A 26,639-nucleotide genomic window follows, 5' to 3' on the forward strand; every position below is an offset into this window, starting at 1 on the left:
AACTTCCAGGGAATGATTCTGAGGAACTGTGAATGCTAAGGCATGGAGCCCTCTGTGTAGGCCTATTGCTTTGGCCTAAAATAACTGGTCACATTAGATAACATATTCACACAAGCCTGTGGTGTTTAGAGAGACTCAAGGGAGCATATATGCATGGGGAAGTTGGACCAAATGATTTTATAAAAATATAGATCCATAAAAAAAGGCCCATATATTGCTCTGAAAGCTGTGTGTTTTTTAAAAAAATCTTATTTATAATTTGTTTATTTCACGATTTTTTTACAATCCTTAAATAGACTTTTTATAGCAGTTTTTGGGTGACAACAAAATTGAGTTGAGAGTACTCAATATACCCTTTGCCCCCACATATATACAGCCTTCCTCACTATCAACATCCTGTCCCAAAGTGGTACATTTCTATGATACATGATTGGTTATTTGGTAATATCATAAGCCGAATCTTCTACTGGTAACACCTTCTCAGAACTACTGGCCATCAGGCAAAACTTGAGACAAAGGCAGTAGGCTCTCAGCTCTGAGCTTATGAGCACCATATTCATGAAGCCAAATTCTTTTAGGCTTTGGCTCTGTTTGGTAGTATGTCAACAATAAGTAATTATTGAAACTGTAAATGGGTGTTAGAATAACTGGTTAGTGAGCAGAAATAGTATGTTGATATCTCCCCACACACACCTTATTATATGTTTAATAATATTGTTTGATTGGATCTATGCAGTCCTCATGATTAAGCTCCACATTCTGAACTCTGGGCACTATATTACAAGGACAGTGCTGTCCCTGGGTCTGGAGATGTTGCCCTTGGCTGTTTTTCCTAAGAAGCTATTCTGTTTAACTCAAAAAAAAAAAAAAAAAAGAAAAAGAATTAAAAGGCAGACTAATTATATAGCAGAGGGACTAGGACTTAGGAAAACCACATATTTAAGGGAAAAAAATATATTAATCCTCATCCAAATATTTGTTTTTATTGATTATTTTTAGAGAGAGAGGTAGGTAGAGAGAGAGTGAAAGAGCAACATCAAAGTGAGAGATAAACATGGATCAGTCACATCCCCTATGTGCCTGATGGGGTCAAACCCACAGCCTAGGTATATGCTCTGACTAGGAATCGAACTTGCAACCTTTTGGTGTAGGGGACAGTGCTTCAACAATTGAGCCACCCGGCCAGGGCCAGAATTGGTTATTTTTAAGAAATCATCTAGATTTCCAACACAAAGGGAAAAAAAGACCTTGGTTAGAGTTCCTATCATTCTTTGTGGTTTATTCTTATTATTTTGTAAATTTCACAGTCACTAATGGGGTCAGAGTTTATGGAATGGGGCAGCAGAGGGGACAAGTTTCTGGCCTCACGTCCTCCCCAGCTAAGGCCAATGTGTGCTAGAGGGATCACACCTGCCTTGCTCCCAAAATTTGTGATAATATAAAACCCTTCCTAGTGAGAAGTGCTGTTCCCGGGAGCTTGAATAATGTAGAGACAGGAAAAGGGCTGCACACCTTTGGCTTAAAGGGACATTAATGACATGAATGATAAGAAAAATTCAGAAGGAACATTATGTTGTTTTACTGATTCAGCCAAAGAGCACGGAGGTATATGTTCATGGCTATTCCACATCCCCTTTTTCTTAAATATAAATGCAACCTCCTCAGTTGTCTCTCTTTCATTGGCATTGAGAGATAAGCACAGTTATGATTGAGTTAAGATTGAATATTATGAAGGCTAAAGGGATAATTCTGAGGACTTTTAGTCTATTAGCTCTATGAGGCTTCTTAATAGTTTGGCTTAAGGCAAAAATGATTTCCTCTAGCTTCATCCTTGTTGAGTCCATAATTAACCGAGTTTGATTAAAAGGGAATTTTACCTTAAGTATAAAAACCATTGGGGCCTTTCTCTTTTCATATGAAAAATTGCCAGAGTCCTTAGTCTCTGAATAGTTCAAAGTATCTAGGGGGTGAGACTCAAGACACCTACCTCGTGGAGATTTCTTTGCTTCTGGAAGGAGGTGGAGAGGGTGCAAAAAGCATGGTATTCTTTTCCATTTGGCCTTGCTCCTGATGGAAGTATGGGATCCCATCTTTCTGGGTGGAATTGGCTCATTGAAGAACCCTCTTATAATAGTCTTGATTTTTTTTATTTTGTCTTTGTTAAATTTTATAAATGGCCAGGTGGACTTTTGGGGAATTCCTGACCTTTGGTGATAGGCAGAGACCACAGGTAACTCAGCAGCTGATTTAGGGTCCAGGATGCTGGGTTTCAGAAGGGCTCCCTAGGTCTTAGCTCAGAGCTCCTTCCCTGCTCCTGAAGGCTCTTCTTGTACCATATAGTCACTATTTGTGCATTTGACTGTCTTCCCACCAGGCTTAGTTTCTTTAAGAGTTAGGACTGTGCTGTTTTTTGTTTGTTTGTTTGTTTGTTTGTTTTTTGTTTTCCCCCCCCCCCCCATAGCTATATACATGGAATGAATTTATGGGAGAGAGAGAGAGAGAGAGAGAGAGAGAGAGAGAGAGAGAGAGAGAGAGAGAGAGAGAGAGAGGAAAAAAAAAAAAGAAAAAAAAAAAGTCCAGGCAATGTAGGTCCCATTGTCTCTGGATGTTGAGCACTTGAATTTCACACTATGGGGCCCCTCCCTTACATTCCATTCCATCTTTATATGCTATAAATACACATTCCTGCTCGGGGCTAACTAGAATTAAGTAGTACCAAATGCTTCTTCCCATTTGGAGGCCTCATTGCTTTTAGTCTTTTTAAAAAAATAGGTAAAAAGGGTCAGGTGGAGAGGAAGTGGGTTGAAACCTGGTTTTTGCTATATCAGGAAAGAAAAACAAAACACAAAGCACAAAAGCAGGCCAGGATAGTCTCTTATTGAGAGTTTTGGTGTATAATGCCAGGGAGGGGAATTTTACTAGCCTAAGTTTGTTACCACTTACAGTCAGTATGTGTGCAGTGGGGAAAAAGATGGATCTTAAAAAAAAAAAAAAAAAAAAAAAAAGTATGGATTGCTTGGCATTTATGTGGGTGTTAAGGCTCCATTCCAGTTTCTAAGATTAAATTGAATTGTCCCCACTGCTGTTCCCTTTTACTCCGCACAGTGTAGCCAACATTTTTTGTGCCATTTTCTCTCTCCTTTCCTTCCTTCATTCCTTCCTTTCTCCCTTCATCTGTCTCCCCCCCCCCCCCCCCCCCAACACACTGCACATTGCCTCACTGAGTGGATCACAGTAGCATTTTAGCACATTGAACAAACCAGGGCAAGTTGTGCCAGCCGCATGCTGTTGGAACACCTGGCTGACACACCTGAGCATGTCTGTGTGACCCGGGAGGGTAGACAACACGTTACAATTTACAAAATGGGGGGCCCAGCTTGGCACCATCCTGATGGTTTCCGAGCAGCCTTCCAGCTGGACCAGCTTTTCGGGAACACATGTATGTTTGTGCTGGAAGCCCCAGTAATATCATTTAATCCAAAAGCTTTTTTCTGTGATGAATTATTCAGGCTGTGTTTTCCAAAATTGTCATTGATTAGTACAGACCCAGAAAGAGCCACACACAGCAACGCCTGTGCTGGGCCTGCGAGGAGTCGGTATTTTCTGGCTCCGAGAAGTCCCAAAAGGAAGAACTCAAAGCCAGTGTGTTTCTTTTCTCTGGGCAGCAAGTAAGACAGGTACTACACACAGGTTTACTGATGTTGAGCTTGGATTAAAACCCAGCCAGGGAAATATGTGCAGCCTTGCTGGGGTGGAGGAGGTTGTGGCTTTTGCCCCTAAGCATTCCTCAGTGCGGAATGTTGGGCAGGACAGAAGGTCAGCTGGGAGCCAGCCATTGAAGTCCTCAGTTGATGCCCATAGAATTCTGAACTCTGAACATAAATGCATCCCCCTCTACATGCATGTTTTTGGGGAGGGGATATATTGAAATAATCCTTGGAACAATGCCCACCTATTGTCAGTAAGCAGATAGGTGGGTTCAGCTATCTCTATGCACACATTTGGGCACTATTTGTGAAAACATCTGATGGAAGTTAAAGAGGACCACTTCCTACCTGCTGTGGCCACACACAGACAGGTGCAGCTGGGGTGGGGTGGGGTGGGGTTTAGATATGTATTTGGGAGAATAGGAAGAAATGCAAAGTAGAGATTTTCTGCAAAACACAGTGCTGGCAACCATTTTGCTCAGCTTTTCCTTCTAATTCTACTCTGGCTTTTTTTGTTGGCTTGCTCCCAAATAGTGGTCCTCAGCTTTGGCTGTACATTAGAATCACTTGGGAAGTTCTTTAAAACTAGTGCTACCACGGGCTAATTGAATCCGGATCCATGGTGGGGGAGGATATGAGGGCTGAAAACCCCGGTAATTCATAGTGCCCCATTGTCAATTTGGGGGGTGGGGGAGACACTTCCTCCCAGAGCTTGTGCAGATGCTTTCTGGGAGTGTGGAGCTGGGTCACACCCCTTTGCAGAAGTGAGAAAATTCCATCCTGACTCAGAGTTTTATTGCACTTCTCTTAGGTCCAGTCCTCTCTTCTTCCTGTCCTTTGCTTCTGTCACCCAGGACAGACACTTTTACATCCATCAGAGTTTTGCAAGGTCTGCCTGCCATTAGTCCTCCAATATCCTTTAAAAAAAAAAAAAACCCACACAAAGCAAAACAGCTTTATTGACATATGCACCAGCCATACAATTAACCCATTTAAAGAATATAATTCAGTGGTTTTTAGTGTGTTGTGCACCCATCGCCACAGTCAATTTTAAAACTTATTTAGTAGCCTAAGACGATGCTCTCTACCCCTCAGCCATCACCCTCTTATTCCTCTCTCAGCCTTCGGCAGCACTGATCTGCTTTATCTCTCTTTGAATTTACTTATTCTGCACATTATTAAATGAGATTATGTAATATGTGGTATTTGTCTTTCTTCTTTCACTTAGGAAAATGTCACAATTCCTCCCCACTGCAGCATTTATCAGTATTTCATTTCTTTTTTATGACTGAATATTATTCCATTGCATGGATATACCACATTTATTCATCCTTTAATCAGTTGATTGACACTTAGGTTGTTTCCACTTTATGGCCATTATGAATACTACTGCTATGAACATTCATGTACAAGTCAGTGTGGATTATATTTGCAGCCAATATCCTTTCATAGCATGTCTTGGTGCTATCCTCTGGGGCATTGGGGATGCATCTTGATAGGTTCTGCATCAGAAACAAAGCAGGCTGCTTAGGAACTGGACCAGGGAACTTAGGGGACTTCTTCATCCTGCACCTGCTGTATGACCTTGAGCTATAATGGCTTGAACTGTTTACTCTCAGGTGAAGAGGGAGTGCAGTGAAGGGCCCCTGCTGTGGGCCTCCCTGCCTCTGGAGAAAGCAAGCAATAAAATGAGCTGTGTTCTGAGAAAGGAAGGTGCTGCATTCCTGGATTACTATAGGGCTTCGGCATTGTTTGTATGATTAATGAGTCCACATTTCAGATGTTCCCATTTAATGTATCTGAGCCTTCTAACAACATCTCCTCTCACGTGTTGCTGACTCTGTTTTGAGATTTATGAGGCCTAACTCACAAGTGATGTGTGTCTGGATTAAGGGAACCTGAGAAGCACTGTTCCTGTCTGACCTGAGGAAATCCCCAGTAAGCTGCTTATCAGAGGTGCATGCTGAGAGCATGATGGGAAGATGGAGTCTGCTGTCCCCTGGTAAGATCTGGAATCTCCTCTGGTTCCGTTCTAACTGAAGTGGCAATAAACTCTCAGATCTGTCAGTCCACCTGTAAGGATCTGCTGATGGTTCCAGTATTTAAATTTAGTTTTGAAAATTACATGTGCTGCAATTCTACCCCTACCCACGATACTGCTAATCTTCAGTGTGGAATTAAAATATAATCTCTTATTGCAAAAAAAGAAGGGGTGGGGAATAACTTTGTTAAGGTGGTTTTTGATAAACTAAATGTGTCTCTAGTAATTCTAGCAACAAAGCTTTATTTTTAATTTAAAGCACCATCAATGCATTATGCTCTTTATATTTGAATTTGTAAGACAAAAGTATTTCATTAAAAATTAGATTTCTCTTAAAAATATCCACAAGGTGCTGAAACACTCGCATGATTTGACCACCAGGGGGCATTGTGGTTTGACCATCTATTTAAACAGCATTCTATCAGTTTACCCAGAAAATAGAAGGCCTGTATGTATTTCTGATTCCTTCCAAGAAGGAATCATATCTGGATGAGAACAGATGTCGATTCTTTTTCCTCACTAGCAAACACTAGTGTTGTCAAATTTGCTAAACTTAGCTAGTTGAAGATTAACATGCAATATATAATATGCATGTGCCTAAGTGTACAGTAAATAGTAAATCACATTTTTATGCTTTCTCTGAACTTGGAAGCTATTTCCTAGATGTGATTAAATAAATAACATTCAGATAAATTTTAAAGATGTCAAGTCAGAAAAAAAAAAGTGCCAGGCAACTGTGTTTGATACATTTCTTTTATGATTAATTCTCCTATTAAGTTTTAATGACTTTAAAGATATAAAGCTAGAAACCACAAAACGAGGCATGGTTAATAAATAACTGAAATACCAGGTGTATGACAATGCATCTGTGGAAAAATGAGATCATATATTCTCTGGGATGTATTAGGAAACAGCTCCTTGGCAAGTCTAAGTATCCCTGAAGAGGGGGAGAAAGTTTAAAAGCTGTGAACTAAAGAAGATTGTTGTGTGTTTTTTAAAGAAAATCATAAGAGAAGGGTGCTCTCTCTGATTCAATATTTAAATTAAATTATTTTGTGAACCAATATTTATTAGCAAGTAGTTCTCTTGGAATAAATCCTCCATTTCAGATTTTTTTTAAAAACCGTTATACAGATTTTCTAGTATTTCTCAGTTTCTCTTCAAAGTTTTCTTCCGGGCTCATATGACATGGAAAGTGCCTGCTGCTTGGTTGTTTTATAGATGCTCACAGGACTTGCTGCTCCCAGAAGTGGGAATAGCGGCAGCAGTGTTTTAGTAAGACTATCTTTCTGTTCCGCAACCAAAATTTATTAACTATGACTTGGTTCATTCTCAGAACATCTCTGTGAAGTGGGGAGGATAGAAGAATTAATTCCAGTTCCCAAATAGCAAAAGTAAGCCTGGTTGGGGTCTTGTAGGCTTGTCCTGGACACGTAAAACAGCCCCTCCGGAGTACTTTCCTGTTCCTGCTTTGGGGCCCTCTGTGGGGGACACCGCTGGGTTACTTAGTTTCTAGAACATCTCGGCTGGAGTTCTTAAGCTGAGCAGTTTAGAAACAAAACACACAGTAATTAATAATGACGTGTGGATGTGTTGCAGGGCCCCAGAAGAAGAATGTAAGAATGCATATGTTTTTGTACCTGCTTGTGTACAGGCTTTTGTACCCGAAAGGTTTGTTTTATACAGTTTCTTCTCTCTGTTTAAGAAGGGCTATTATTCTTGAATTCTGAGCTCCCAAAGTACAATAGGTGCTCACAACAGGCAGCCCCTCCCCTCCCCCCGCCAACCCTACCCATTCTTCAGAACTTCAAATCTCAAGATCTTTTAAACACACAGAACTTATTTTTTTGAAAGTGTTTGGCCCATCTCAAATGAATCCTGATCCCCAGCCTTTAAAATGCTTGGAGGGAGAAAACAGGGAATATTGTTCTTTTCTGTTTATGTTATTTCATACTGAGTTCACACACTTGCCAAGAGTCCAAGGCAGCTTCTGGCTTGACAATGCCTTATTTAACTCGCCTAGTTTCCAGAGTAAAATCAGAGTCCCCCAGGCCTCTCAGCGGCATGGAGGCCACTCCCGAGCTGGAAGAGACCAAAGCAAATAAAGCGAATCCGCTTCCCCAGGAAAATCATCTTACTTACAAAGGCGAGGACACAGTGTTGGCCTGGGCAGCCCGAGAGCCTGGTTCATCACTAGACCCAGGTCGTCCCAGGTTGCAGAGTTGGAATGCTGGGCTACAGAGCTCAGTGGCCTGCCTTTTGGGGCAAAGCCACCTCGCCAGAAAACGAGGCTTTCTGCCTGCTCCAAACCCAGGAAGTTGCTGGGAAGCCTGGTTAGCAAGTCCCTCATTCCCAGTCTTGGCTATACCTCCGCGCCCTCGCCAGCGCATGGAGCACGTAGGCTTGAGGCTGGAAGAAACCCCAAGCATTCGGCCAGAAACAGGTTCCAGCTGGCCCAAGTGCCGTGCTTTTAAAATTACCCAGATGAACTGATTTTGTATAGGGAGTGGGTGGAGAGGACTCCAGGGCCAAGGAGGAAGATTCGGCCTTTCTCTTCCTAATCATAAGCAATGTGATTTGGAGAGAGAAGCGGGAGATTGGCTTGGCAACCCACACTTCCTTGGCGGGGCTCCAGGGGAGAGGAGCGATCCGAAGGGAAGGCATACCACGTCCGGTCAGCCCCACGCAGACCCCTGCACTACGGGCCTTCTGCTGCGCGTCCAGTTGGTCAGTGCCCAAAAGATAGTCACTTGGCCCAGCAGGGGCTGCCTAGAGAGAGAGAGAGGCAACTGGCTCCAATTTTGGGGGGAGTGGCTTCTGTGGACATGAAAAGACTACATCAGAAATTGGAAACATCCCTCCCACCATCACTTGGCCTCTGGGCAACCCCTGTAGACAGAGGGCCATGTTCTCTTGGCCCCATGCCCAAGCCCATTCTTGGCACACGCCGACTTCCTATATCATGTTTGCCTCAGAAAAGAATCTGGCCAGTGACTTAGCCACTCTGTAAATTGAAGAGCAGCGCGCGTACGCACGTAACATTTTATTTTAACTTAAGAGTGAGAAGAAAACAATAACAAAGGAACAAGAGGCTGAGCATTCTCATTCTTGTTTCCCTCCTCCCCAAGGTGTCGCTGGGATGTCCAAAAATATCTCCACCTACCCACATGTTTATGGGCAGGTGAGAGGTTGCATGCATGTCCTTCTCCGGCACCTGCTTCACACTGGGGCCCAGGGGGCAGCACTGGCCAGGTGGGAAGAGCCTGAGAGTGTGGGCCCTGGGGGAGGCCCTGTGTTGAGCAGTACTTCTCAGCCAGGCCCTATTTCATGTCTAGCCCCTTTCCTCAGGCCCGGGAGAAGGGGGCATCTAATCTGTGCTGTTGTAAACACTGAGGAGCAACGTTATCTCGCGTGAAGTGATAGACATGGACCGTGCTCTTGTGTGCAGCCAGCGGCAGAGGACCAGTCAGAACAGGAGTGTCCGGAGGAGGGAGCATCTGCGTGCTTTCCGCGCGGTGACTCTTCTAAAGATAAGATTAATAGTAAAGTCTAAACACCAATAGTTTTCCCTGCCCACGCACCCTAGGTTAGATTTCACATTGGAAATGTAAATTGTGTCCAGGAAACCTGGATGTTTATTTTAATAATAAGCCGCTGACCCTCAGGGATAAAAATAAAAAGAGGAAACAAACAAGCCGCGCTCCTGACAAGCGATGGGATGCTCTGTTTCGTATCGCACAGATATTTTACAGTCCTGGCATTCCGAGGGGCCACTTTGGAATACTTCTAGTCCGGTGTGGCCATAAAAAGCCGTCTTTGTATTTATGTGTTGAAAACGCATGCGGAGAAACCCGCAGCATGTGGTATTAGGTATCTTATCCTCGGGGAGACAGTGGGAAGCATCAATGTCACCTGCGTAGCACCCCCACCCCGCTGCCCTCTGAGAAATATCCCAGTGCTGCCTCCAGCCAAATCAGCATCGCGGTTCTTGCTGTGTGCTCTTGACTGTTTGGGACGTGTGTGAATGACGGTGCTGCAGGGGGCACACAGCCTGGCTGCAGCGTCTCAGGTTGATGCTGCTCTCTGCTGCCCAGGGAGCAGAGCCATCTCTGCCGTGGCTCCCCCTGTCCCGCCTCACTTAATGCGCACAGGAGCCTCCGAGTTCTCACCTGTTCAGACTACACAAAATGACAGGCCCTGGAACTGTGGACACAGCTTATTGCTCTGCAGACCAGGGCTGGCCGACATCAGCCTGTAGGTATGTTTTCTAGAACTACAGCCACCCTGGTTCTGGTTTTTATTTCTCAAGTTCGTTTTTGCCGCAGAAACAACAGGATTCAGAGGGGGAATAGGGCTGCTCATCTCTCAGAAGTTATTGAAAGGTGACCATGCCCTCCGTGTCCACTGAGCAGAAAAGCTGGTGTCCCCAGCGAGGGAGGTGGACCGCGGAGCACAGATGCTGAAAGGGAGTCCGTGCTGCGGTTCTGGCTGCGCAGAACTGCGGGCCCTCTCTCCGCAGGGCTGGTCTCCCTGTCAGAAGGGCGCGCGTTGCTCCCTCTGTCTCCTTTGTCTTTGTCAAGCCTCCGGCTCTTTTCAGGAACACAGATATTTAATTATCTGCTGTTGTTAGACCTCAGTCACGGGTCTCCTGGATGTGTTCGAAAGCATCTCCCTCTCTAGAAAAGGAGAGAATTTGGCCAGCAGGATCTCCTATGAAAGGGTGTGTGTGTGTGTGTGTGTGTGTGTGTGTGTGTCTGTGCAATGTGCACTCGGGCCAGCATGCTCACTGGCCCCGTTTCCAGCGTGTGGTGAGCCCTCCCCTCACAGCGACCTGGGACTCGTAGTATACTGGAGCTGGCAGGAATTCCATGACCTAGTTGTTAAACACAGACAATGTGAAAACATAAATTAAATAAGCTTACAATTAAGTAAATTGTATTCAAAACGAAGTCATTAAATACTCAATGCTTCCTAGCCATTTTACTGCCTTTTGCTGTCATTGTCTGTGCTCTTACTTACATCTATTGTAGGTATAATGGAGTGTAGCTTCACGTCTCTCCCCAGACCCACATTCAGCAGCATCACCAGAGGAGTGCGAGAGCCATGGTGGGAGTATTTACACAGTTGAAATAGGCAATATTTGATTGATCATTTTCTTTATATTGTTTGCCTTAAAGTAATTACAATGGTAATAATACCGATTAAATTCAAGAATATGATGTCTGCAGCCATTACATTATAAACATTATTTAAAAATAAGGAAATAGTTCTTTGGCATATGAGAAAAACAATTAATCTAATACAGCAAAGAAATCGCTGAGGAATGAGTGAAGTTCCGAAATACGCCTGTCTTGATTGTTTCACTTCGTCTTTCTGGTTAACTCAGCCAACATTTACATTGCACATCACTCACTCACCAACTGCATCTGTGCTGTGGATGCAAGAGTTCGGCAGAAATCAATGAAAGCGCTGGTGAGAATCAATTGGTTCTGTGGAATTTATAATAAAGAGTGTATTTTACTTGTAAATTGTGTGCTAATGTCTTTTACATCAGTAACTCTGTGATAATTGTATGTGTGTATTTATAGGCATGTGTTCAGTTTGGAAAGCCCATACTAAGCCTTTACCAGAATGCCGGACTCCCTCTGTCAGCTGTGGCCTCGCGTGAGTGTTTGGGGACTCACTGAGATGGGGTGCACATCCTTGCCTGCTCAGGCACACAACCGCAGCGATGGCAGTGGTGGTAGGCAAGTTTCCACCCCTGGTTACCCTCTCAGGGAGAAGGATGGCATGTGCACACACAGTGTGCCCCGTAGTCTACTCACTCAGCATGAGGGCTTTTCAGTGTAGCCGCTTAAAACCGCATGTCTGTAGTCTCAAGGTGTTGATTTTCAGAGAGCAAAACACTTTTATGGTTAGCAAATGCAGGTCCTTCCCGATGTCTTGCTATTTATAGCCCTTCTAACAGCCTGTACAAAAATCAGGAGGAGGCTGGGAAAGGCTGCCTTAATGTAAAAACAGAGTTACTTCTTTCCTCTCCCCAAGCACACATTGTCTACACATCTAAACAGGGGCCACTTCTCTCCCCTAAATCAAGCCTTTTGCCCAGACACCCTGACCTTTCAAGAAGGATTTGAAATTTTTTTCAGAGCTGTGAATTTATGTACACCAGAAATATCCACCTGAGAACAAAAAGGGAGCAGGAAGACACCTTGCTATCTTGTGGAAAGGACCCGGGACATGGCAGGCACGTCTGATCTTCAGGCTGTTTATACTTCTGAGAGTCAGGTGTCCTCTCTCCCAAGCCCATTGCCTAAGAGATGCCCAGGCCCATTGAACAAGATGATTTCAGAGTGATTGCAGTACCTCCATGCAATACAAACAATCCCCATGTATTTCTTGTTATTCTAGTTGAGTACTGCATTCAGACAGAGGTTGCCAATAAAGTTTATTGTAGGAGCAAAGTGTCAATATCTGTAGTACCCCCCACCTTGGGTGCTTGTAATTAAAATGCCACAGAGAGTCTAGGAGAGGCATGAAAATTTGATGGCAAATTGATTTCAGGTTCATCTTGAAATTTGTCCTCCACTAGACTCGATACTCCTGGCAGACGTAGGATGGCTTTTGTCAGGAGGGTCTGCTAGGATGAGACAGAGATGTCTTGATCTGAATATTAAGTACAGCATGTTATTTATGACAGATTATTTTCTGCTAAAATACACAGCCACTGCTCTGTACACATCCCTCTCCACTGAACTCGCAAGATAGGATCCCATAGACCCACTTTACCTAAGAAGGGAAGTTGAAAAAAACTTGCTGGGCATAAGAAATACAGTGTTTTAGAAACACTGGCTTCAAACACATGGGATTCTATTCAATATTCTAAACTTAGAAATGCTGCTTGCATGTAATTTAAGAAAGCTAGAAAAATAATGGTAATCAAGATAGTGTAATCAAGCCACACAGCCTTATAGTGTTTCCTAAGAATAGTGGGTAGCAGAAAAGGATAAAGCCATATAAGTGAAAAAAACCCAGTGGTTAATATTATAAATTGCTGGTTCCTGTAAACTTGCATCCATGCATCACATTATAAAAGCCATTATCTTTATGTATTGTTCATGCAGAAATGCACTATGATAATACAATTTTTAAAGTATATTTGTTTTCAGAGTTTAATTTTAAAAAGGTTTTAGGGGAAAATAATGTTCAGTTTTGAGTGTTTTTAATTTAAAAAATGTGTTGTTCAGTTGAATTAGACATGTTCAAGAAAATCTGTCTAATAAACGGAAATTATTCATTTGGCAATTAATTGTATTTACTTTAGAATTCAATGTGTGATTAGAATCAAGAACTAACGGAGCAATATTCAGATGGAACACATTCATTCATTCATAGAACAAATGAGCATTGAGTCTCCATGATGTGCAGAGGGAAACTGGATGAGAAGAAATTTCTAGGTGGGGATTCAATGAGACTCATCCTGGGAGACAGCGTATTATTTTATGTATGTGTGGTATATAATTAGTTTTTAAGAATGCTTAAACTAGTAATGCAAAATCTTTCCAACTACCTTGAAAATAAATGAAGGATATAGTTTCATGGTTTTTGAAATGAAATTTAAAAATGAAAGCAGAAGCAGCTCCCTTTACTCCCGAGCATAACCAGCTATGTGGAATCAAGTCCAGGAAGGACCCACACCTGCCTCTTGCTCAGCGTTCTCTCTCAGGCAGTCACAGGTACCAAGGCCCCTCAGCAAAGGAGCCCAGCATATGCTCGCCGGTCATCAAAGTCGCTCCTGTGCACATTCTGGAGATATTTATGGGTCTTTTATTAGGACAGTTTTTATGGCCCAAGATTAAAAGTTAAAGTTAAATAGTAAAAGTAATGAAGATGTGCCTTCGGAGGATCCAACTGGTTTGTATTTTCATCCCTTTTGTCATGGCCCATTGATTTTTGATGATAGCATAAAAAAAAAAAAATGCCTCGAATCATTTTTGGAAGGAGACACAGTATGAATTAACAAATTAATACAATAACATATGCTCCAAAGATGCTAATTTATATCTATGTAAAGAGGTGGCTCTTCTTTTTCTGGTGTGGAATTAATTTGTGGTACCTTTAATATCCTCAAGAAATAGTGTGGGTAACATATAAAAGATTTAATTATTTGCTCATAGAAAGTAAATGTCGAGGTAGTACATTCAAAGCTCTGGTGAGAATGTTTGTGAGAGAAGCAATGAGTAGAAAATGGCACTTTTTGCGGCTCATCCAAGAGTTTGTTTTTGATTCTCAGATACCTTATTGTGAGGTCGTTCCTGTTGGACAGCAACATGAGTTCAGATTCAAAACGAAGCTTCACTTTATGGCAAATCTGTGGTCCAGTGGAGGAAGTAAAATAGTCACCTGGCCTCCATTATGGGTTGTCTGTGAATTCGGATAGAATTCATAGTTGTACAGAGAAGATGAAAGAAAAAGGATTCTGCAGTCAAAACTAGTTCAGAAATGCAGTACTTATCGGAGCCATTTACAGTACATGCAAATGTATCATATACTTCTCCAAAAAGAGGAAAGAATAATAGTATTTTCCAAATTTAAATCATGACCACTTACTGCTCACCCTCACACTTTTTTATTTTATATTTTATGGGAAAGCAATATATGGAACACCCAAGAGATAGATGGTTTTCCATACTTATATTACCACTTAACCTTCAGGGTTTTTTTTTCTTCCTTTCATCATTTTGTGGGACTAGCCTTATTTGGAGCATCCACTGGGAGACTTTCTTTACTCACAGGAGTCTGTAACCCATCCTGATTCATAGAACATTGTGAAGATTTATTATGTGACAATTTTTTCATCATATAATATTTTCAATCCTGTCACTGGAGTGACTAAAACATCTAGTTCATGATATCACTGAAGCATTTGTAAAGACTTCTCAGTATTTACAGAGCCCTCAAGTATCAGACAAAAGTTAAGTTACTTTCAGAAATAGCAAGATAGTCTATATTTCAGGGTATTCTATAGGAGCCTATTTCAGTATCTTTACTGAAGCACTTGCTTTAACTTCCTCCTTTAGTAATTAGATAATTATGTGTAATTGACACATTAATTATGTGCAACAGCTGCAGTTGAGTGTGTGTGGGAGTGCAACTGCTTGGAAATAGCTTGTGAGTTCACTATTTGACCTGTGACATCTTTCTCTTTGGCATGTTTTAACTTTTTTCCCGATGTGTAGAGGTAAAGAGCAATGCATTGAACAAAGTAATAAAGTTGGTATGATCCCAGTGTACTCATGGCCACCCTTGTAGATGTAGAGAGCATCATCAGCTCCCTCTGGGACCTCGGTGCAGTGCTGACAACTCTTTCCCGACATCACACATACCAGGCTACCACCTGCCCCACCCCCAGATAGCCAGGGTTTGCCAATGTATTTAATGTTATCTAAAGGCTTGTCATATATTAATTAGAGGCCCGATGCATGAAGATTTGTGCAAGAATAGGCCTTTCTTCCCTTGGCTGCGCGCACCAGCTTCCCTCCGGCACCTGGGACCCGGGTCTTTGCTCTGGCTGCCACCTTCTGCCTTTGCTCTGGCCCTGCTGCTCTCCTGTAGCTCCCTCCACCCTCTGTATGTGCCCCCACCCCCTCAATAGCAGGCATGCTGCCCAGAGGCCTGTAGCAGCTGGGGCAGGGCGGAACTCCTACATTGTCGCCATGGTGACAATGCAAGCTTCCCAGTCTGGCTACTACCATCTTTATCTTGTCAATTTACATATTCCCTCCTTATTGGCTGTAGGCACTGCCGTCTTTGTTTTGGGGTGATGGTCAATTTGCATATTCTGTCTTTATTAGATAGGATTGGGATGAGTCATTTACAAAACCGTGTATAGGGTGCTTTATATTGTTATATAAAAATGTAGGCATAGAAAATGGATTTACATAAATGATATTACCATAACTTCTTTGCCTCCCTCCTTTCTCTCAACAAATATTGATGAGAGATCGATTTTATGCCACTTACTGTACTGGTGCTGGGAATATAGCCTATAACAAGATGGCCGTATCTGTATTTTGGGAATTGTAGGCAATTTTATCATTTTAAAAAAGAATTTCCTATAGTTGAGCATTTTTAAAAAATGAATTTGTCACCTTTTTATAATCAGAAAAAAAGCCCTCAACTTATATGTTCAAGTTTAAGATATACTTTTATTATATCAGGAAAAGGCCCTGCACATAGTAGAGCACAATAAAATCTGAGTAAAATGGAATATATTTGCATTTGAAAGCAATGCAGAGATTAAATACCAGCTCTTCTTATTTTTATTTACCTAGTTATTTGTTTGGCCTGGTGATTATTCATTTCCCTGTAGTGCCCTGAGGGAGGAATAGGTGACTTGCCCATTACCTGTGGACTTCCTGGAGAGAGCACTGACAGCACCATGCAGGCTCCACATGCCCAGTCTAACCAGATCCCGCAGTGCCTAGGTGGGATGGAAAACTTCCACCAGCTTGATCACATCATGCTTTCTCCCCATCGCCACCCTGACCCACCTCAGCTCCCTTCTGCACCTGCCTTTGCACCTGCCAGGCTCCACACTGCACCAAGCCTGCATGCTCAGCTCTTCAGCAACAGTTCTTCTGTAAAGGTGGCTTTGCAGAGGGCAGAGAGTTCCTCTTCCAAATAAGTCAGCACATTCACTTTAGGGGGCAGCGGGGAACAAAACAAGAAAAGAAAAAAAAAGGAATAAAACTCTTCAATCTTGGCATTCCTGCACAGTATAAAGCATCCTGATAGTGAACCATCTTTGGCCAGCAGGAATTTTTGGCTTGGTTAGCATTTTATCTCTCTCTCCTCCTTCTTTCTCTTTCCTCTCTCCTCCTCTCCCTCTACCTTATTCTTTCTCTGTCCTTTGGCATTCTGCTTTTCTGCCTCTCCTCCACTCCCTTTTATTAAAAAATTCTCACAAATTAAATGATAGCACGTGCTCAACACAGAGTGAACCCCATGCAAAGGAATATCAAGAAACCATGTTCCCGACTTACCCTTTTTTTTCTGCAATCCCCCAGTAATACCCTCTGCCCACTGATCACAGCTGACAACCCACCAGGAGCCCTTCACACCATTCTCCAGGCTCTTTTGTCCATCAAGTGACATGGGTGGCAAGCATAGGGAGGCCTTTCTGTTTTCTTTTATAAGAATCCTGCCCTGTTTATGCACTGTGCCCGGCCCCTCCCTTGCTTATTTCCCTTACCAATACATCATGGACATCCCCACAGGTCAATAGATAACAGCAAACTCATTTCTCCTAATAGCGGCATAATATTCCATGATATGGATATTCCCTGATTTATTGCAACTGAACATCCATACATTTTTAAATTCTTATGTTCAGAGCTTTATGGACATTTGGAAGCATTTTAGGATATTGACATCATCTCTGTAAATATACAGACTCAAATTCCCTCCGGAATGTCTGGGTACTTACAGTGTCCTGCACCCCTCATTTGTTTGTACACTGTTCCCCAGACTTCATTTTCCATTTGCACATGTACCATCTCCTCATATTCCTCTGAGCCCTTCCTACATGCCTGCAGAATATGTATTTTTTTTTTTTTTTTTTTTTTGCACAGGCAAAAGTTCAGCTGAAAGGATACTTATTTAGCATAATTTAAACATGAGGGTTTTCTAATGCTACTTCCATTTAAATAATTCAAAAATCCGTTGCAAGTTGTCTGAATACGAGGAGAAGAGAGCTGTTAATGGATACATCATCGAGGCCGAAGACAAACTGTTACTCTGTCTGTGTTGAGATATGTAAGAGTGAGATCAAGATTAACATTGTCGTTGTTGGTGTTACGTTATCGGTGCTATCTGTTTGCTCCTTCCTGGAGTCAGGGGTCTGATTCCTGAGAAATCATTTTCCCTCATCTGTAGGAACAGTAAATCTAAAGTGGTTTTTAATTTTACCTGTATTATTTGTTTGCTTTACATATTTTTTTAAAAGTTTTATGAAAAAGCCTTAACATCTGCGTTTCTTATTTGTGGAACCAGGGCAATCATCTTTTAAATATGCAGCAGATATCTCAAAATACTAAAATCTCGCATTGTGTTTATGGCTGTGTGAATGAGTCTTCTCAAATTGACATATCAAGGAACTTCTCATCTATTATTAAATTACCTTTTCCTCAAACAAAATATTTATCAGATATAACTTGAAACCCAAGTTCCTTTTCTTGCTAAACCAGAGCATTTCCCCCCCCCACCCCCTTCTTTCTATCTCTCTCTCTCTTTCTCTCTTTTATTCTTTATTCTTGTAATTCTTGGTTTCCTATGTTAACATTTTCAGTATCCAGAGAAAAGTAATAGAATGAGCAATAGAAAATCACCAGAACTAAAATTATTTCCCGCTATGTTTAAATATGAATATCTTGTTCTACTCCTAGCATATGTATTTATGACAGTGTGATATCATTATGGCATTGTAATGAATGTCTGCTGAATTATGTGAGATTCAATGGGGGATACAAATGGATTTGGATTCTGTAACTGCCATTCTATGGTTCGAAGGGGGGCAGAAATGGGAATATCCTGCTGCATGAACACATCTGCCAAGTTTCTCAGCACTCTGGGCGATTCCTATCTGTTGAAGTGTGAGGTTGCATTGAGTACCTGTCTGGACAGGTGTTAAAAATAAAACACAAGTCACATGTTGAAACCTTTTAACTTTGGGCTTTGGGTTTCCTTTACTCTGGACCAAGAATAGTGCTATCCAGCCTTTAAGTTGTTTTCTTATTCTTCATACCCACTTTAAAATAAGTGAGTAGGATACCTTATTATGTAGTGTTCATGAGTGATTGAGCATATATGTGCAGAGCACAGAGGCCCAGTGAAAAGGGAAGGAAGGGTCCTGAGTTTGAATTCTGGTGCCTTTCTTGTTCACTGTATGCCCTTGAACCAGGTAATTAAACACTTTGAGCTTCAGTTTTCTGAAGTTGAATGGGAACAAGTAATGTGTACTTTCCAATATTCTTGTGAGATTCACATGCAATCCTATATAATAAAAGTGTAGTATTGTCCCCTTGATTGGAAGGTCGTCCTGGAGTTTGACCAGAGGGTGGAGCCAGCTGAGGGAAGAGAGGGAGGCCCAGGCCTGCAGCCAGCAACCACTAGGGACCCTACCAGTGCACAAATTTTGTGCACTAGGTCTCTAGTGTGTACATAAAGGGGATAGTAAGTGCCTGTTAAATAGGAATTTAATATGAGCTGTTTTTGCTGTTATGATCATTCATGTTATCTTTATACAAAACACATCCAGTTCCCTTAGGGGTATTTTTTTCCCCTCCCATTTTCACATAGTGGAAGCTCATCATTTAAGCATTAGCAAAACATGTTTCCTAGTACCTAGAATTAACTCAGTGAAGATTTATTTACAGAAATCCAACTGTTCCAGGCACGGTGCTAGGCTCTAGGGAGACAGTAGCCTGGTAGGTCTCCACCTCCATGGAGATCATATTCCAGAGGAGCGGATACAACCCACTGGTCAGCGAGAAGGTTTCTGGTGAAAAGATAAGCATATACCCACCCTCAGAGAGCTTTCCGTCTTGCTGAACATGCCTGCTTCCTGCTAAGGGCTTGGCTTTAAGGAAAAATTTCCCTTAGCAGGGCGATGGCTTTAAGGAAAAATTTCCCTTAGCAGGGCGATGGGGGAGAGCATTGTTCATGATTTAACTGAGCATTAGATGACATTTGTGCTCATATTTCACATGTAGACTGCATATGGATATGAACACAGAAGAAATAGAAGTTTTGAAATGTTTTGTTTTTGGTAGTTTTGCTTGATAAAACATGGAATCAAGCTATGTATACTGTTCCATACTTCTGTTTTCTCGTCCAGCGGTGGCATAATACCCCATGATGTGGACATCCCATGATTTAGGCAGTATTTCCCCAAATTGAACATATTGAGGAGCATTTCTTTCATTTCCAAAGGTTTCTTCCTTCACTCTCCTGGGCCTCAAATAGTGATACAATACACATCTTTGTTCTTCTGTTAGACTGATGCTTTTATTTCTGTGGGCTGGATTCCCAGGTGTGGGATTGCTGGGCCAGATGCTAAATTTTTAAAATGGATTTTTTATCATTCTAATGGATAGTGCTGAAGAGAGCCAAAATCTTGAAAGCCTCAACTTAGAGTGATTTTTTTAAGATCTAATGATGGATGGTAATTAAGTGTACACACATTAAGAGCAGCAATTTGACCAGCGTATCACAGTAAATTGATTCTAATATCTGGGTGACTTTTCATTTCAGTATTTGAGGATGAAGAAGCAGATGGGTACCCCAGCAGTTGTGCACATATATTTTGCACACAAGTATTAGAAAGGAGTTAACTTACTTTTGGTAGTGTTTTTGTAGAACAAAAATTGCCAATAAGTGTCATCTTGATGCCAAACACAAGTGAACAGTTGCTGTGTGAATTGTCCTAGGGAGAAGGACACAGAGCTGAGGCAGGCTGGTTTGTGAAGGCACCAGGAGAGCCCTGGTTTCTTGGTAATGTTTGTTAAGAAGGATGGGATGTGTGGGAAAACATAATGAGTACATGCATTGGCTGCCCCTGCAGCAGAGTGAACACTCCTCCCCACCCAGAATCGTACATGGACCCCTGTGGTGTGGACTGCCTTTTTACCCAAGCCCAGAATGTCTAAGTTGAAGGGGTCCTCCTGTAATCTGATAAGGGAGCTGTGAGTTTGAATTTTGCCATGGAATTAACAAGCAACAGGACCAAATGAGTTCAAAATAAATGATGGTGTTGGGGAGCAGAACTGGGTGAAGGCCTGGACTTGCAGGCGAAACGAAGGAGCGTGCTTGTCAACCCTTCCAGGAACACACTTCCTTAGTCCTTTAGGAGAACCCAGTTGATTCTGTTTAACTTCACAGCGGTAAAACGACATTTTCAATTTAAAAATTTTGACAGCTTACTTATATGACTTAATTCTTGATCTCATTGAAGCTTGGCAAGTCCTCAAGAGATATTTTGTGCATCTTCCCTGCTTTTCATAAATGGGATAATGGCTGGTGGTGGGGTTATTTCAGGGAGTATCAAGATTGGGAGATGTAGGAGAGGCAGAGATAGTTCAAAGGTATGGCCCAAGTTCCTATTACAATGCTACTATCATACAGCTGCGTAAAATCGGACAAATCAATTTAGGCCCCCTCCTTTGAAAAATGGGCAGAATTTTACTTTTGTCAAAAGGATTTTATGCAGGCTCATGAATTAAGGGTGCCAGTATATGTAATAGGCATCAATCAAAGGAATGTGAATCATCATATCGATTTCTAAATTAATTGGTATTATCAAGATGCCAGCCTTTACAAGTGTGCTTTTATTTTGCTAGTATTAAAAAGAGTAGTTCTTAAAGTATTAGGTAGTATTTAGTCAATGCTTTAAAAAATCCCACACACTTTTTTTTTAGCATATTAAAGCCCCAAGAAACTGCAGTTCACTCTAGACCTAAAAAACTGGTTTGTGTGTGTGTGTGTGTGTGTGTGTGTGGTTTAGCTTGTAGAAAATGGGGGACACGTCTCAATTTTATAGTTTGGGCGCTGGAGATGGGAAAAGAGCATTTAAGACTCATGACAAGTTTTGCAAATTTTCAAGAAGCTAAGCTTGTGAGAGAGTGATTTTCCAGTGAGTCACCTGGTCGTAAGTGGTGGGTCTGCTGCAAACCCACAGCTGTCTCTACCTAAAGCACATGCTCTTTCCTCATACACATGACTGGAGGAAAAGGGAAGAGACAAAAGGCATTTTTTAAAGTTCAGAAGTTGATTTGAGACTCATTCGTTTTTGTCCTAATCTCTTTATTAAGGTAGGAAGTAAATTCAGAAAATCTGAAAGTCATTGAAAAAAATGTGCGTTAGAATGTGGGGGGAAAAAGATTATCAAGACACCATTCTGGTTAATGGAAAGCTTGGTCTGTGTTGAAATGGAACAGTAACTTTATTCTTTGAGTGTTCCTTAGACCTCGATTTTCCTCACAAGTCACTTCCATTCACACTTCTGGAAGTTCTTATCTCAGCTCCTGGGCTCTGCCTGCAGTCTCTCCTCCTTCTCTGGTGTCACTCCTCTCTGCCTTCTTCAGAAGCAATTATGTGACCTCCAGATCTCTCTTTGACTCCCTGTATTACCATTAGAAGACATCTACACTGGGAAATCGCTCAGTTCCTGTTTTTGATTAATATTTTATCAGCCTCAAGAGGAAATGGTATTCTATAGCAACACTAATAAGTAATTGAGCAGACGAGAGATGCTTCTGCTAGCTTTGGTTAAAAGTACAGGCAAGGTTACCAGTGGAGAGCTCAGGATAATAAAAACAGGTATCTGAATCAAATATCTGGTAGGGTTAAAATCTAACACTGGTGTGAGCAGAAATCAAGCACTATAAATCCTTCTTTGATCACTGGCTTATCAGTCTGTATTCATTGAAAGTGGTAATCATAGGACTATAAATTACTGCTTTCATTTAAAGCCACATATATAAACCAAAATACCTAAAATGTTAATTTTTGTCATCTTTAATATATATCATTATGTATAAGTTCAAGGTTTTTAAGTGGACAGCTGAATGATGGATATACTACAATACCCAGCAAATGATGAGAATTCAATTCACCTTAGTGTTTCCAAATGTTTGTAAGAGAGAGGAAGTGATGTAGCCATCAGTAATAATACCATCCGGTAATTACAGAATCATAAATGTTTGGGGAGCTGAAGGTCACGGTCTTAGTAGCAACTCAAACACAGCCAACAGCCACTAAGGATAATGTCATCAAGGCTGATGTCTGTCCTTGTGTATTTTAAATGCTTGTCTTTTGTATCCAGGTAATGGTATTTTAATTCCTACTGGATAGTCTGATGGGGAAAAAAAAGTTATTCTTCCATATTTGTTTTTCTTTATCATGGGTGAAAAGGCTTTTTGTTTTTCTTGATGCTGTGGGGACTGGCCTTTAGTAAATGGAAATGATTTCAGCACATACAGTCAGGATTTCTTGGAGAAAGATGCTACATTTTCTCTCCTGCATGGTGTCCAGCATGGGCATCTGATTGATGAGACCATGACCCTGGGGGCCTCTTCAAACAGCTGGGTGCACACACACTCTCTGCAGGAAGCGAGGCTCTGGGGGAGGCCCGGAATACAGCCAGGAGTGGCAGTTTTAGGGTAAGAAATTGCAGGTAAGAACACAGCACATTTTAAGAAACATCAGTGGCTTTTTCCCCCTTTCCCTGTGTATTTTATTAATATTTGCTTCTGTTCTCCAGCATAATTCACTTAGGTTTGTGTTTCTTGTGTATCACATGGGAACTTTCATTAAATTGTGGCAATTCCAATTTGTGCGGTTATCAAGTCAACATCAAATAACTGGACCGCATGTTAGCCTGCAAACCTTACTATGTAAACCCCTAATGCATTCGGGCTGATTCCCTGCTTCATGCTCTCTTCTCTTTATAAAGTTACCGTTTTTATTGCGAAGGAACTGTTATTGTTGGTTTTTAAGGGAAATTGTCATGATGTGCCTGACATGGGAACAAAACACAGCCAACAGCCACTAAGGATAATGTCATCATGGCTGATGCTGTTTTGTTGCTTAAAATTATTTTCCATCAGATACTTACTTCTCTCTCTCCCACCATTAAAATCCAACTTAATTACCAAAATTTAACGGATTAGTGATTTTACAAAATGTCTTTTAGCTAATGAGTTATTAGCAATTTAATAAATAATATTTAATATGTAGTAATGGAGGTTAAAATGCATTAATAATTTCATTTCTTTTGACAATACACATGTTTTCTTATAAGGCCAAAGAGAAAATAATTGCCCGAGAGAAATGGTTCCTGTGGTTCTTTCTTTTCAGTTGGGATTGAAGAAAATGCCGACAATATTTTCTCTCTTTATAAATAGTCTTTTCCATCTGAGCCCCAAAAAGGGGTAAGGGCAGTGGTGTGCTGGGGAGAGCATTTAACTGCCTGGGAATTATCACAGCTACAAATGCTATTTCTTTCAACTCTTTCTCTCTCCTCTTCCCGAATTTGTCCACAGTTGTGTGGACTGTGACACAGGGTACCTGCCTCAGGACTCCCCAGATATTTTAGACATATGAGCCCTGCTTTAAGAAAATGGTCTGGGGGGAAAAAGTATAATTCTTCCCCTTCTAAATGGAGATATAAAAATCCTAGAGGCACGATTTACCATTTGATTGGAACATTCTTTTTTATGGTCTTAGAGCATGCGTATCATCAGATCTGCCTGTGACATCCAGAAAGCATTTGCGGCTTTTGTAATTTTGATGAAGGAGCTTGCAGAACAGTAATTTGGTATGTGCTTGCACAGCTCTGGTCATTAACATATCTTCCTAGGGCCATTGACAGAGGCATGGAGATCCCAGCACCTGAGCAAGGGCGCCAGGCCATCAGCAGTGGAAGGAGGCATGAAGGAAGAGAAGCAGGATCAGGAATTCCTGGCAGCACCTGTGCACGGCTGCTGCTCATTTCTTCAGCCCCCTCGTTTATCCGATGGCCTCGAAGGAGCTAGTGGTTCTGATCTTTACACCGGGAAGCCTGTTGGCTCTAAGCCATCTCTCTCCTCGCCGACATGAACAAGGATTGTAATGCAAGTGATTCCCCAAAGGTACACACTGAAATAAGAGAAATCCCAGCAAGACTAAAGAACATGCCAGACCCAGTGCAAAATGAGAACGTGGGCTTTAGTCCGGGGCAGGGAAGTTGGCCTCCCCTTTCCTTGGGCCTGCCAATGTTGGGTGGACAAGGATTCCTCTGCTCTGAGACCTACTTGGGACCTGGATCAGGGTGAGCAAGAGCCCCTTTTCTGTCACCATACCAACACACCAGGTCCTGCCAGCCCAGAACTGGGCAAGGCTGCAACCTTTTAGGATGTCTTGCCTACTCACATCCATGCCAGGCCCCCACTGGGAGTAGAGGGCAGAAGGGTGGGTATTCCCTGAGGAAACCTGGGGTGATGGTGACAGTGGTCTCAAGGTGGAGACCTGGAGGGAAGGACTGTCTTGGCCCAGGGTGCCAGTGGGAAGAGAGTAGGTGGTTAAGAATCCATCCTAGGCAGGCAGGGTTGGGGCACGGGGCAGACCTGCAGGTGAGCTAAGACTCCAAGCTCCATTGTCCCATTGGACTTCACTTACAAAATATATACCTGTAATTATTAAAGAATAATGCCCTGCAACTGCAGAGTATTGAGCCACAAGCACCGGGCCCTGTGCTCCTGCAGCGGTCTCACTCCATGAACCTGCCCTGGACCCAGGGAAGCTCACCCCCTCGAGGGCTAATCCTGAACATTCTCAGCAAATGGTTTCCAAGAAGCCCGATCACAAGCTTGTGAATCTAATGGTAAAACTTCTGATATAGAATATCATATGTGGCCTCTTATTTCAAAGTGAATTTGAAGCAAATAAAAGCCTTTGGTGAGGCTTCTATGTGACATGGGTATAAACAGCTGTCAAAACACATGGACAGCACACACTTTGTTACATGGAAGTTATACTTCAACAAGTTAATTTTTAAAACAACAGCTCTATGGGGATAAGGAAGGCAGGACCTGAGGACAGCATTGACCAAAGTCAATCTCCTAAGTTGATGGCTGAAGCATCTTTTCCATTTGCTTGGATTCCTTAGATGGATCAGTTTTAACCATCTTTACATGTATTTCAGTCCCACTGTGCACCTGACAGCATATTAGGCCTTAAAAAAAGAACACCTGTTACTACATTTAATCTTTTTAACGTCATGTAGAGGGGATTCTTTAGTTCTATGGTTCTTAATTGGGGACAGTGTTGCCAGTCAGGGGACATTTGGCAATGTTGAGACATTTGTGGTGGTCACATTTGGGGGTGGGGACGGGGCAGGAAAGTGTGACTGGCATCTAATGCCTTAAGGCCAGGGATGCTGTTAAACATCCTGCAGTGTACAAGACACCTCCCCTCCCCCCTCAACCTGTCATAGCCAAGCTTGAGAAACTCTACTCTGTTCCAGCATGCAGATTCTAGGTGATTGTGTCACTAGCCTAGTAATCAGGAGGGGTAGAGAATTTAACATAGCTTAATAGTATTTCACCCTCTTTTACTGTGGGTAATTAGCGAAGAATTAACAGCAGAAGATTGCTCTCACCCATGCCCATCTATATAGAAAGCACTCTTGTTCAAGGTGCTAATTAGCATGTTTTGTTGCCAGTGAAAACTAGAGTCAGATTTCATGATTGATTCATGATCATTTTAAAATTAATGCTGCTATTATCAAACAAAGCAGTGGTAAGTGGAGGTGGGAGAATTTTTGCTTGGGGATACTAAGTCAACATTACAGTAAACACACAGCTAACCCATTTATCTCCGGCTTAATGCTTTGTTGTTTCTTCCAAGCACTTCTTAGGTGCCTCTGGGCTTTTTAGCATTCTTTGGCGGTTGTAATTTATTAATTGATTTTTAAATTTGGCTTGTAAAAATGAACTTTAGTTAGAGGTTTGAGGAGAATGAAAAGGCCTATTGGTTTTCCAGTGGCTGGTTCTTTCTTGTTTCGAGTTAGGGAGCTGAGGACGTCACACAACCTGACTGGGAGATGCTCCACTCCCGGCTCCCTCACATCCTGGATGAAGAATCAATTGTTCAGAAAAGGTCTTTCCATCATACACATTTTAATAAATGTCAGTGATATTAAGTGACCCCTCATTGAATGAATCCTAATAGATCCTCAGGAGTCATCTTTCCTATTGAATTACATGGTGGGGGTGCCTGGATACACCCGGTTTTGTTTGTTTTCTATTTCCTTTCTTGTTTTATATTTTTGTCCCACAACAATCTGCTGAAGC

At 42.0% G+C, this 26,639-nt stretch overlaps 1 protein-coding gene across 3 annotated transcripts in view; it reads left to right on the top strand.

Moving 5' to 3' along the window:
- Positions 1-26,639, top strand: part of WWOX (WW domain containing oxidoreductase) — a 914,792-nt gene that overhangs the window by 322,650 nt on the left and 565,503 nt on the right. The window contains exons 9-10 of one of the 3 annotated variants that reach the window (XM_084861369.1): positions 11,337-11,412; positions 11,898-11,920. The exons of 1 other annotated variant lie outside the window; for it this stretch is intronic. In XM_084861369.1, the coding sequence (XP_084717495.1) occupies positions 11,337-11,412; positions 11,898-11,905 (84 nt within the window). In that variant the 3' untranslated portion in view covers positions 11,906-11,920. Of the gene's footprint in view, positions 1-11,336; positions 11,476-11,897; positions 11,921-26,639 lie in introns of those variants that run through there. One more of the 3 variants, XM_084861368.1, reaches the window with a different exon arrangement.

This window comes from Pipistrellus hanaki, assembly GCF_964339955.1.
Source record: "Pipistrellus hanaki genome assembly, chromosome: 15".
Classification (NCBI taxonomy): Eukaryota; Metazoa; Chordata; class Mammalia; order Chiroptera; family Vespertilionidae; genus Pipistrellus; species Pipistrellus hanaki.